Source organism: Chionomys nivalis, chromosome 4 (genome assembly GCF_950005125.1).
Source record: "Chionomys nivalis chromosome 4, mChiNiv1.1, whole genome shotgun sequence".
In the NCBI taxonomy this organism is placed as follows: Eukaryota; Metazoa; Chordata; class Mammalia; order Rodentia; family Cricetidae; genus Chionomys; species Chionomys nivalis.
Window position 1 is genome coordinate 99062140 of NC_080089.1, and position 14259 is coordinate 99076398.

Consider the following 14259-nt stretch of genomic DNA (forward strand, 5'->3'; position numbering starts at 1 on the left):
GTCAACCAGTCTTAAACACTTGTACGCATTTCCCTAACCTAAGCATTCTAACACACACCTCTAATAACTTTTCAGACTCCCTCAGTTTCTCCTCCTTCTGCCGCTGCTCCTGCAGGATAGTCATATTGGTCCCCATCAGGTCATTGACCCTCATATTAAGGCGCTCTATTTCCAGCTCGTTGGCACAAATGGTGTCCTTGGCCCGCTCGAGCTTACTGCTCAGGTGCTGGATTTCTGACTGGCTGGACAGCTCCACAGACTCTAATTTCTGTTTCCGGTTAGCAAGCTGAGCCTAGAAAAATATTATTTTTTTATTATTAGAAATTATTATTAGGGATTTTTCTTAGGAAAAGAGGAGTGATAAAAGAATAATCAATAAAATAATCAATAACTGTATTCACTGAGGAAAAAGTACTCATAGGAAGGACTGGTTCAATCAGCGGTTTTTGGAGACTTCCGAGCTGACAGATATAACCAAATATACACAGCTGAAGTTAATTCCTTCCAGTGGCATCACTATCAAAGTCTACTCAAATAAAAGGACTTCAAGCAACTGTGTCATGGGCCTGTGGTGTACAGCGCCTAGCCTTATAGCTCTGCACACCAGATGAATATTTTGGCTTTCCACGTTCTGGTTTTCTCAAGTTTTAACTCAATATCCAAACTGGTTTTTCATCGATACATTCAAAATGGACATAAATAATTTGTAAAGGTAAACTTCCTTTATTTTAAACATCTTTTAAGAAAAAGACACACAGTTTTATTTTAGAAATTCAAACAGAAATATCTCTGTGGAATTCATCTGCTACAGATTTAAAGATTCTACTGTATATAATACAGGATCAAACTCTTGTACTTTATATTATGGTGACACAAAGATGCTGCTGGGAGAGAGAGAGAGAAAGGGAGGGAGGGAGGGAGGGAGGGAGGGAGGGAGGGAGGGAGGGAGGGAGGGAGGACAGGCAAAAACGGACAAACAATGTGTAAATGAGAGCTCAAGGCTTTAGTGTCGAGGTAACTGCTTTGTCTTTTGACCAGATCCCTAGAATGGTTGTGTGACAGTCAACCCAGCTTGACTGCTAACTGCTATGTATGCAATTGTCTCCACACTTTCAAAAACAATCTAATCTTCTTACCAAGAGGATATCTTCCACAGAACCCTCTGCAGAAGTAAATACAGAGATTGGTTGAGGGTAGGAAGGAGAAAAAGTCTGTGGCTCTTTGCTGAGCCTCAGTTCACTCCAACCCTAACCTATCCACTAGCCTGGAGCTCACAGGACACAGCTGGAAACCTCTGCCCAAATGAGAGCTCAGGGGGCCAAGACAACACAGAAAACTCAACACTGTGACCACTATGTAACAGTGTGATTGTTATATAACACTGTGATCGCTATGTAATACTGGGATCTCTATGTCACACTGGGATGGTATGTAATACTAAGATGACTATGTAACACTGTGATCGGTACGGAACACTGGGATCTCTATGTAACACTGGGATCGCTATGTAACACTAAGATGGCTATGTAACACTGTGATCGCTATGTAACACTGTGATCGCTATGTAACACTGGGATGCTATGTAACACTAAGATGGCTATATAACACTGTGATCGGTATGGAACACTGGGATCTCTATCTAACACTGAGATTGCTATGTAACACTAAGATGACTATGTAACACTGAAAGCAAATTCAGTTCTGAAGCTTTAGCTGTGTTAAACAACAGCGTAACCAGATTTGCTATTTTAAATTAGCTTCTCAGTTTTGAAAATCAAGTCTTCTTTTAATCATTCACTATTTCACTCATGTAAAAAGACAGTGTTCGCACTGACTAGAAATGATACCTCAGGCTGTACTGTGCACTATAGCACTAATAGACATATGTGGAGACTGATCACTGCGCTGTGGCTATTCTGATTTTAGAAATGCTCTAACTGTAAAACACACAAGGGAGTGCCAATGGCCTGGTTTTAAAAAAGAATGCAAATTCTGAACTGATAATATTTGACATACTTGGTTAAATAAAATATATTAATTTCTTTTTACCTTTTAAATCTAACTACCAAAAAAATGGTAAATTGTGCAACTCACATTATATTCCTGCAGTGGCACTAGCATCAAGAATACCTCTTTCAATACTAAGCAAGTAAGAAAATTACAAAAAATTATCATCACTTCTCCTAAACAGCTGACTTTAGAAGCATTTAAAGGTAAATATATTAGAAATCTTTTCGTGTACAAATTACTTCAAGGAAGCAGAAATTTTCCTAACTTGCTAAGCATTCAGCATTGTTTTACTGAATGAAGAGGGGAGCTACTGCAACTCCACAAAAGACAGTGGAAGGAAGGAAAGCACCGAGAGGGCGATTACAGCAGGAGACAGAAAGCTCTTCAAGTCAACCTGCACTGGACAGTAGGCACAGCGAGGTCAGAGGTGCGCACGGAGCTCAGAGCTTTGCAGGCTCTTTAGGCTTCCCACAGGGATGTGATGGCCTGTGTGGACACATCTGGAGGCGACACTGATGGGGAGATAGGTCAGGGGCTGGTGCTGCAATGACTAGGCCTTTATACTAGGATTCCCTGGAAAGATCAAAGCCCTGGTCCTTCCAACCATGCTGTTCTTAAGCAATTTCCCTATCTGTAACAATAGCTTCCTTGAAGCTCCAAAACTACATTTTTTTTAAAAAAGTCATAGAAAGGATGTCCTCATTTTTCAAAATGAGCATGAAGTATATAATTTTAATAGCTGAGTAGAATTGGAGTAAATGCATGACTCAAAGAGCATGAAGTTATTTTTCAATCTCATTTTTAGATATAAAAATACTTAAGAATTTTTTTCTCATAAGGTTTACCCAATCTCCCAGATTTTCTGCTTTCCTACATATCAACTAAATGTAATGAGTCAAGCTCAACTGGATTCTGCTTCATACAGTCAACTGTGGAAGGGTGGCTTTTAGACACTTGGAGAAAACTGCACAGAGTGAATATTAACTTATATTGTTATGATTTATCTATTAATGTCATTCTGTCATACTATAGAAATTTTAAGTTTTTACCTGCTCTGAAATGAGATGGTCTCATTTGCACTGGAACTTTGGGGTGGGAGAGTTGAGACAGGGTTTCTCTGTGTAGCCCTGGCTATTCTGGAACTCACTCTGCATACTAGGCTGACTTAGTCAAACTCACATACATCCACCTGCCTCTGCCTCCCATTGCTGGGACTAAAGTGTGCCACCATGTCTGGCCTGCTTGGTAACATTTTAATAGCCAAAAATAAAGAGTAAAAGTGTACCCAGTTCTAGTTTTCCAAGATGGAAAGAATCAGAATTAGATAAGAGCATAGTTTGCTCTTCTGGAGGACATGGGTTCAGTTCCCAAAACCCACACTGTAGCACACAAGGATCTGTAACTCCAGTTCCAAAGAATGCAAGGCCCTGCTCTGACTCTGTGGCACTGCACACAGTGGTACACATGCATACGTGCAGGCCAAACACCCATACACATAGATAAAAGAAAATATACTGATTTTTTAATGCCATATCCAAACAAAGAAGAAAAAAGTTCCAAATAACAGCTGTACAAAAATGTAGACGTGTTATTAACACAAATGAACAGCCCACAGAAAGCCAGTTTAGATGGCATGGGGTTTAGCTCTCTGGTACAGTGCTTGCCTAGCATAAGTGAGGCCATGAGTTCAATACCACACTGAAGAGAAAATTAGGTATAGCCAGGTGGTGGTGGGCACACAGAGGCAAGTGGATCTCTGTGAGTTTGAGGTCAGTCTGATCTACATAGTGAGTTCTAGGACAGCCAGAACTACACAGTAATACCATGTTTAAAAAAAAAAAAAACAAAAAGAAAGAAAGAAAATTAGGTACATTTCTGCAATACATTTCTAATGCTCACACATACACAAGATTGACAAGATGATGACAACTATTAACATTAGGTAATGGGCACACAGAGTTTAATTAAATGTTTAAGAATGATAATCATATAGCATTGATTGACACATATTGAGTCACAAGAAGCTTTAATTCTTGTTTAGTTTGCCAAAGGAGAAAGAGAAGTACATTTATCAGATAACTTTATTTTAAACAAAACTATGATAAGAATTATTAAAACTATTATAAGAATTATTCAAACATCCTTAGTGGATACAACAGATGTCAACTCTTTAAAGGTGTCTTATTCTAGCTCTAGTCAAGTGAATGGTAAATAAAAACTCTATTTTTACTAACAAGGAAGTCTGAATTACATAGAATTAATCACAATAGTAATTTGATAGCAGTGGCTTAAAGGCTATGTAATCAATAAACAACATGAATAAAATGAGGACTGAAAAAAATAAAAACTCATTATGTTCTTTCCCAGTCTAATGGCTATAATTAGAATACAGCAGTTTATAGCCTTCAAGAACACAGGGCTTTCTCAATTAGGTTAAAATCTCACCCCATCCCATGCCCTCCCTCAATGAGGGCTCCACTGTCCCACTTTGGCTGGTAGCTTCTTGAATTTGACAATACAGTCTTTGTTATAAGGGGTGTAGGGTTGTTCTGCAAGTCTCAGCGGAGTTCCTCATAGCAAAACCATTCACAGTAGTGTGCCAGACAACTAGTATTTCAGGGAGACAAAGAAGATAAAGGTTTAAAAGAAAAAACAAAAAAACAAGAACATCTCCCTCTAGCTCTTTGAACTTACAGGCATTCTAGAAACTGAGAACTACCAGTGTGGATGGATTGTCATACCTCAAATAACACACCTACCAGACCAGCATCCAACAGGTAACAAAGAGTAGTTATACAAACTCACCACCCTCTCTCAGTTTATTTCTTTCTGTCTTCTTGATTTTAAAGGAAAAAGGCAAAGGAACTGGCTATGACCCAAGAAGACATATCCTGAAAAAATTCAATGTCTATGTAGTTTTTGCTGAAGTTGTTAGTTTCTGTAGCCACAAGACATTATTTTCATTCGGGTGCACACCAGTGCAGTGAGATTCTTTTCAAACAGCCAAACTAACTGAGATCTCTGGCTGAGGCACCTTAGCCAAAGTGCTCAAGCTGTCATGGAAACAAACAAAGCAGACGGAAGTAGAGACAAAAAAACCAATGACAGAAGCAGAAAGAAATGGGAAGGGAGACAGAGACGGGAGAGGCATGGTGGGATAGGTAGAAACCAAATTTAGGAGAGTGAAGACAGCATGGACGAAGGGTGAGGCAGGGAGAGAAGGATCTGAGCTCTAGATGCTGACAAGGCTAAGCCACAGTAGAGGAAGATGGGCTTGCCATGCAAAGGTTAGCAGAGAGAATCCAGAAAGAACAACCATCAGAAGGTGCATGGCAGTCGGTCAAATTCAGTCAAAACCTGTCTTCTGGACAGCTTAATCTTACCTGAATGATCTCCGACTGTTCAGCTAAAGCCTTCCTCTGTGCTTCCAGAGAAGATACCTGTTGCTGATAAATCAAACGCTGCTTCTCCCAGTCCAGAGACTTCTGTCGGAATTCCTGAGGAGATAGTTATGGTACTTAACACCTAAGTGCTTCCTGGACCATGACACTCCTCACTTTGCTTCCCAGACTCCCACTCCTGGATGCAGCTGTTCCCTTCTCCTCAGCAGGAGCTCCATTAGCTTAGCTGACTGAGCAGGAGAGGAATAATGAACTCTGCTCACACTGTGCCTCTGGGTGCCTGTCTTTCTAGACTTAACACCCTATGGTGAAGAGGAAGAAACAGACCTGACAGTGGGCTCCTGGGCATCTTCACAGGTCTGCTGCCACCTAAGGGCTGTTACCATTTCGTATAATTTTACAGAAAAGTGATCTGAAATAACAGTATTTCCCTTGCCATCTAAATTCCTGACATCCAAACCCAGAACTGAAGAGATTTGAATAGATTTCCAAATCAGTAACTCAATAGCCCAATTCTAACTTCATATTCTGCTAAACCAGTATTTTTGATAGTCAAAATTTTATTATTCCACAGAAGAATTGCAAAAGCTTGAATAATATGGAAAACATGTAGCACATTTTAACAGGTATTTATTAATAACCCAGAGCCAAATAGTTAAAAGTTATAGTTGATGAACAGAATTTTAAATTGTACACCATGAAAATGAGCCTGACATTTCTGAAAATAAGGCAAATCAAAGAAAAAGGACCCTGAATCATCCCATCTTTGTCCTCCAGGAATCCTCAGCTTTAGATTGTTCCTTAGATTGTTATTTCAGCTTTCTGATATTCCATTCAGTCAGTCAGTCTGTCTGTCTGTATGGCATTCCATCATATGCGCCAGCACCGATTTAGAAAGTATTTAAAAAACAAAAAAGCCCAGCCGCACAACTGGAGGGTGACATAGACATGGCATGCACACTAAATGAATGAATAAATAAGACTATTTAATGAAATCAAACAGGACATAAACTTTGGAAGGAATTCAAAGAGGACATAAATAACCATCTAAATGAAATAAGAAAGTCAATACAGGATATGAAAGAGAAATTCAATAGAGATAGAAATATTGAAAAAAAGAACAAACAGAAATTTTATAAATAAAAAATCTTATTGAATCAAATAAAAACTTAATGGAAAGTCTTTCCAATAAATCAAATCAAAGATAGAGTTTTAGAGTCTGAAGACAAAGTAGATGAATTAGAACATTCCGACAATGACAAACATAATAAGAAAATCAGGGCCGGGCGGTGGTGGCGCACGCCTTTAATCCCAGTACTTGGGAGGCAGAGGCAGGCGGATCTCTGTGAGTTCGAGACCAGCCTGGTCTACAAGAGCTAGTTCCAGGACAGGCTCCAAAACCACAGAGAAACCCTGTCTCGAAAAACCAAAAAAAAAAAAAAAAAAAAAAAGAAAGAAAATCAGGGCTGAAGAGATGAAGAGATGGCTCAGTGGTTGAGAAGACTGGCTACTCTTCCAGAGGACCTGGGTTCAATTCCCAGAACCCACATGACAGCTTACAACTGTCTGTAACTCCAGTTCCAAGAATCGAACACCCTTACACAGACACAAATGCAGACAAAACACCAGTGCACATAAAACTAAATTAAATATTTAAAAAAAATAATAATAAGACAGTATGAAGACAATGTACAAGATCCACAAGATACTATTACAAGACCAAATGTAGGAGCTGGTAAGATGGCTTAGTATGCAAACAATGCTTGCCATGCAAGCATATAGGACAGCACTCACTAGAAAATGCTGGGCATGGCAGCACACATTTGAAATTCCAGTGCTAAGGAGGTATTAACAGAGGGATCCCTAGGCTTACAGGCCAGCCAGTCTAGCAGGATCAGTGAGAGACTCTGTCTCTAAAAGTAAGGTAGAGGGTAAAGGACACTGACTTCTAGCCGCCACACACACATGCACATACACGTATGCATGTTCATACACATGTGCACATACATACATAAAGATCAATCTATAATTCGTTAGCATAGAAGAGTGAGAAGATCAAGATAAAGTAGCAGAAAATACACTCACCGCCATGGGTTAACACCCAAATACAGGAGCAGAGCAATCAAGACACAAAAAACACCTATAATGTCAAGACCAGAAAAGAACCTTTCCACATCATATTATAATTAAACACTAAACATACAAAACAGAGAGTACCAAAGCTGCAAGAAAAAGGCACAAATACATACACAAAGGTAAAGCCATCAGAATAAAAGATTTCTCAACGAAAATTCTAATAGCCAAGGCAGAGAACAATGTAATTCAAGCTCTGAAAGACAATATTGCCAACCTAGATTATTTTAACCACTGAACCATCTGTGCTAGTTGGCTTTTATTAATTTGGCACAAACTAGACATATAGGAAGAGTGCCTCCATCAGACTGGCATGTCTGTGGGGCACTTTCTTGATTAGTGACTGTGGTAGGAGCTGCCATCCTTGGGCAGATGGGTCTGGGCTGTGTAAGAAAAGCACTTAAGTAGAGGAAGCAAACCAGAAAACAGCACTCCTCCATTGTCTCTGCTTCAGCTCCCACCTGCGGTTCCTGCCCTGGCCTCCCTTGGTGACAGACTATAAGCTGTGAACTTAACTGTCTCCTCAAGTGGTTTTGGTCATAGTGTTTCAGCACAGCAACAGAATATTACTTAACACACTACTCTTCAGAACTGAAGGAAAGAGAAAATTTTCCTTGATAAACACAAACTAGAGCAATTCTTGACCTCATTGTAGTAATACTAAAATAATCTACATACTGATGAGAAAGATCAACATCCATGATGCAACAGGAAAGAACAAACGTCAGTGGACAAATGAGGATTAGGAGGATACCAGACACCACAAAACAAGATGACAAAAATGAACAATAACTTTCACTAGTATCTCTGAATAGCAATGGTTTCAATTCTCTAATCAAAAGACACAGAATAGAGCGAGGGAGCTGGCTCAGTGGGTAAGAGTGCTTACTGAGAAAGTGACAGTCCCTGAGTTCAAATCCCCAGGACCCACATAAAAACTTGACCAAGGCTGTGTGTGCCTGTAATTCCAGTGCTTGGAGGGGAGACAATAGGATCCCAGGAGCTTGCTTGGCCAGCCACCCTAGCAAAATGGCAAGGTTCAGGTTTACTAAGAAACCCTGTCTCAAAACATAAATTTGAAATTGGCAGAGGAAGATACACAATTTCTCCCTCTGGCTTCCACATGTGCTCATATGGGCACACAAAGACATGTGTACATTCAACTCTATACAACCCTTTCTCTCTATCTCTCTCCCTCACAGACTAGTTAATTGAATTAAAAAATAGGATCCATCTATTTGTTGCCTGCAAGAAACACACCTACTAGAAAACATAAACACTGCCTTAGAGGGAAAGAATAAATCATTCACTATGACCAAGTATGCACCATTACAAGGATACAAGGATGATTTAACATATACAAACATAATGCATCATATTAACAAACACTGGGACAGAAATCACATGACCCTCTTAAAGAAAAGACTTTTGACATAATCCAATAGCTCTTCTTTATAAAAGCCTTGAAAAAGCTAACAGTAAAGAACAATATCTCAACATAAGAAAGGACATACATAGCAAGCCTACAGTCAGCACACTAAATAGGGAGAAGCCCAAACACTGCCACCAAAATGAAGAGTGAGAGGTAAAGACATACATTTTCTCCATTGTTATTCAACAGTCTTTGGAGTTTTAGAGCAAAAAGCTAAAGGAAGAAAAGAGATACAAATAAAGGAAGAAGTCACATAATTCTTTCTTTGGACACAATGATCCCATACATGAAACTCTACTCCCACCACCAGACAGTTTCCAGAACTGATGAACACCTTCAGAAAAGGAGCAAAATATAAAGTCCACACACAAAACTCAGAAGCTTTTCAGTACCCAATACCAGACACCCTGACAAAGAACTCAAAAGGGTAATCTCATTCACAACAGCTTTAAAATAAATTATTTAATTTATTAAATTAAATGCAGAATTAAGTAAATACACATATGCACACACATACATATACCGTGGGATAACACAACCAAGAACCCAAGAATCAATCTCTTCAATGAAATCTTTAAAACACCAAAGAAGGAAATGGAAGAAAACACCGAGAATGGAAAGGTCTGCCATACTCATGGACTGGCAGAAATATGGAAATGACTATATATTGAAAACATCTCATAAAGAGAACTGAGGAATGCCAATGGAACTAAGTGGATAAGACGAGGAGAACAGAACAGATACAGAAGAAAGGACGCTAAGAAACTCCAAAGGCAGAGTGTGATATAAACTATGTCTGTAGACGAAACCCTCAAACGTTAAGATGAGAGCAATGTTGAAGAGGATAACAATGAGCTGGAAATGGCCTCCCAGAGTCAGTGCAGTAACCTGGGCCAGAGGATAATTCCTGAGGTTCTGTGCTCATGGTTGGTAGTGTAGGTTGATGATAAGGATGTGAAGGGCTGGGAGAAAAGGTATCAGTGGAGACGACTGGAGGGGAAGCAGTATGTGTGTGGTATTTTGAGACCAAGTTCTAAATCTATAAAAACATTAAAGTATAAAAGAACATCAAGCATGAGAGTTACAGTTCAAGACAGTAAAGTATACTGGCATCTGTGTGTGACAGATAACCCAGAGCAGAAAATGTTTAAGTAGTCACACAGAGGTGCTGACCGGTGTTTCTCAAATAGGGTAAAGTGTAGATTCCTAGATCCCACGCGTACTTTGAATCAGACTCTCTGAAGTCGCAAAGCACCCTGGTGACTGTTACAAGGCACTGCAGAGCTCATACAGAGAGGGAACTCACTGCCTCCTGTCAGTAATCATGGAGTTACAGAGCAAATACAAAATCAGCAGAGGGAGGCAAACCCTTTGTAACTCCGGCCCCATCTAAATGTGAACTGAAACTAAACCACCTAACATGCAGAGTACTCTCTGCAAGAAAAAGCCAAGAATTCCCCACATTTGCTAACACCTACTCAGTTAGGTGTGGGGACACGGTGATAACAGGATGCTGCTACTAACTGATGGTCACCGTTCTCACAATGGGAGGTACTGAATACTAGGATCTTCTCCAGGATACAGTCCCAAGCATGTTGGCTACCCCTGCTCCCTGTACCCTAAATGCCAATTTCATGTTCCATCATCTTAACAACAATAACAAAAAACAAGCAAAACTTCCACACATTTCCAAGTGCCCTGTAGGGTAGAACTACCTTCTTGAGAATTACTGATGGCCTAGAACCCCATCAGCCACAGGGTGGGTTGGGTGATGATGGGCTGGCTGTACTGTGGATCACCCACCCACTACTGAGTAGCTCAGAGGCAGCCCCCGAGATGGCAGGAACTCGCTTCAGGAAATGGGTTCATGGGAAATAGCATTTTCCTGCACAATGGCTGATGGTCACGACTGAGACTACTGTTGTGAACATACCTCTATTTTTCCAGTCAGCCTCTCAATCTCAGACCGATCCTCCCGGAGACTTTTGGTATTTCCTCTAAATTCTCTTAGTTGCTTTTTCTGCAGCTTTTCGTAGCTTCTTTTCAGTCTGCCTAACTGTAAAAACAGTTATTTATTAACTTAAATTTTAAGAGCTAGTAAATTATGGTGGTCAGACAAATTGGGATTATAAAGCAAAAGCAGTACTAAATTATCCTATTGAAAATAGATTGGAAGCATGCTAGAGTTGCAAAGCAAAATAAAAAAGAAAATAAAAAGAACACCTAAAAATTCTAGGGCTGGCATATAGCTCTTCTGGTGAGTGCTGACCTAGTCTGGGCTGGATGCCCAGGACCACATAAACTGTGTGTGGTAGCAAATGTGATAATCACACAGTTAAATGGAGGCAGGAAAAAAATCAAAAGATCAAGGTCATGAAGAATCTGAGGTCAGCCTGAGATACCTTACCTCAAAGTACATGCCTGCTTGCATGTGTATGTGTGAGAAATAAATGCTAGCGATGAAATTTCCAGGCCAAAAAAGAAAACAAAAAGTCTGGTACTACAACTGCAATGCATTCACAGACCCCCATGACCCACTCCTCATAAGAAAGGAAGCAGTAACTGTTCCCCTTTAGGTCAGTGGGTCTCAAGACATACTCCTAGGGCATTAATGCACAGTAAACAGACTTTGACTTCAACCAAAACAAAAGCAATTTTCCCCAAAGTTAAAAAGTAAATTAAATACTGAAATAAAGTTTTCTTCACTTTAAAGATTTTATTCTTAATTTCTAATTATGTGTGTTCTAATTATGTCTCTATGTGGGTATGTATATGCAAGTACAGATGCCCACGGAAGCCAGAAGAGGGCATCAGATTCCTCAAGCTGGAGTGATGGGTGGTTGTGAGCTTCCTAATGTGGGTGCTGGGAACTGAACTGGGGTGCTCTGCAAGGGCACTACACTCAACTGTTGAGCTAGCTCTTGCCTCCCAATCTTCTTCCTTTAAAAAAAAAAAAAAAAAAAAAACGCTTTTAAAAATATTTATTTCTTTATTTGTGGGAGGTGGGGTGTTGGGAAGGGGAAGAGTATGTACTCTACAGCCTACCAAGGGAGGTTCAAAGACAGCTTGCAGGCTTCTACCCAATGAGTCATCACGCAGCCCTTGCTTTTCTTAATCCCAAAATATTTCTAAGCCTTTTGTCTCTTTCAATATTTAAAAATCAGCTACTGAATTAACTTACAAATTAAAATATTAAGCTTTCTGGTATCAAGATTTTAATATTATAGCTCTTTTTCCTTTAGGTGCCCAGTCAATTGCTGGTTTAGGTAATATCTACTGTATTAGGCAAAATTCTTTGTCGAGATTCAAGGTCAGAAGATATATTTCTAGCACATACTTCCCACAGGGTATCATGTACGATATGTATTTCCTACTATATAAAGTAGTAACCAGTTCTCAACACCAGTCAAGGATTACAGAGAAAGAATGACTACACATCACATCACAGAACTAAAGCCTCACTTCCTCCTGCAGTTTCTTTAACTCCTGCTTATACTCCATGGCCATTTCTTGCTTGTTTTTTTCATGTTCTTCTATCTGCTGATGCAACATTCCGATCTAAAAGCAGAAAGGGGTAGTACAATTCAGTATTAGCATTGAAATAATATCCCTGCAACACAAAAAAAGAAACTAATCCTTGCACTTCCTTGCAAACTAACGTTCTCAATGTATCTACATGGTTAGCCTTAAAATACGAATAATTCTTTTACAAATTTAAAGTTAGTTCAAGACTCACTCCCTGTCTGATTTATTTTCCCCAACTCTCTTTGTTAAAATAAATAATAAATTCTCATAAAAATAGCCTATGTTTAAATTTTTTGATAACCAAAAATATTTCATTTTTAGAAACCTGTAAAACTTTCTTCAAGTAAAGCACAGTTCAGTAACATCAGAGACAGACTGAAAGACAATGAGTAGCTACTACTTACTTCATAATTTCCCTGACTATCAGAGTAAGGAAGGGATCCTAACCCATTCTGCAGTGATTGGATACCAGTGACAACAATTTCATAGCTCATCTGGTCAGCTAGACTAGGACCCTCCTGTCTCTGTCCCTCCAGTGCTCATTACAGATGTGTGCAGTCACACCTGCAGTCGACATGGTGCTGGGGATCGAACTCACACTGTGTGGCAAACAATTTACCCACTTACTGAGCCACCATCCCAGCTTTTTCTGATTTCTTAAAATGGTTATTTAAATGACTGATTTTCAGCCTTCCTATTGTAACATATCTGGAGATATAGATAGGTAAAATTCTCTTTAGGTACCATGTGAGAAGCATGCTGTGTTGATTTTCAGTTTATTTTGGTTCTATGCTGAGGACTGATCTTAAGGCCTCTGCATAGACAAGCACATGCTCCACCCCTGTCCATTCATCTATTCCTACAAATACTGATCCACAGGGGACTGAACCCAGGCCTTTGCATGTGTAAGTACACGCTCTGCCACTGTGCATTCATCCAACCCTACAAATGTGACCCACAGAAAGGTCATTTTCATTATCAAAGTATATTCTAATTTTTATTGTGATCTCTTCGTGATTTAAAGGTATTTGGGAGGCTGAAGAGCTCGCTCAGCAATTAAGGGCACTGACTACTCCTAGAGAGGACCATGATTCAGTTCCCATCATCCATATGATGGCTCACAATCATCTGTAATCCCAGTCCCAGGGGATCCAACGCTCTCTTCTGACCTCCATGGGTACCACGCATGCATGTGGTAAACATAGATATATTATAAATAAAATAAACAAATCTAAAATAAGGGTCATTTAGAACTATATTGCTTTTCCAAGTACTTGAAAGGTCTTTTTAGAAGTATATTGCTTAATTTCTAAGTACTTGAAAAGTTGTCTTTTATTGTGTTGTTTTAGCTTAAAACTACTTTGTTAGAAAAAAAATTAATCTGTTGTAGCTGCCTGACAGCAATAAAATGCTTCAGTCACATTAAAAGAACATGTTTAAAATGAATTAGGTCAAGTTGATTTTGGTCAACCCTCCACCTTAACTAACTGCCTTTCCATGTGCTTGTTCTGTCAATAGCAAGAGAGCTGTGTTAAGGCTTCTACAGTTTCCATGAATAAAATTTCTCCCTAAATCCTGTGCTTGCTTTGTACATTTTAAGACTGTTATTAACTACTTACAGTTGGATTATTAGAGTTACCGAGGAGAAGTCAGAGGACAACCTGTGGGAATTAGTCCTCTCCCTCCACTCTGTGGGTACCAGGGATTGAACTCAGACCTTTAGGCTTAGCAGCAAGCGTCCTTACCTGCGGAGCCATC

At 39.5% G+C, this 14259-nt stretch overlaps 1 protein-coding gene across 5 annotated transcripts in view; it reads right to left on the reverse strand.

The window, feature by feature from the left end:
• The window catches only part of Cep63 (centrosomal protein 63), a 73066-nt gene that overhangs the window by 43214 nt on the left and 15593 nt on the right, over positions 1-14259 (reverse strand). For all 5 annotated transcript variants that reach the window (XM_057766296.1, XM_057766292.1, XM_057766297.1 and 2 more), the window contains 4 exons: positions 12439-12534; positions 10910-11032; positions 5394-5507; positions 59-292 (listed from right to left, as the gene is read on the reverse strand). In XM_057766296.1, coding sequence (XP_057622279.1) covers positions 59-292; positions 5394-5507; positions 10910-11032; positions 12439-12534 — 567 coding nt within the window. The remainder of the gene's footprint in view (positions 1-58; positions 293-5393; positions 5508-10909; positions 11033-12438; positions 12535-14259) is intronic.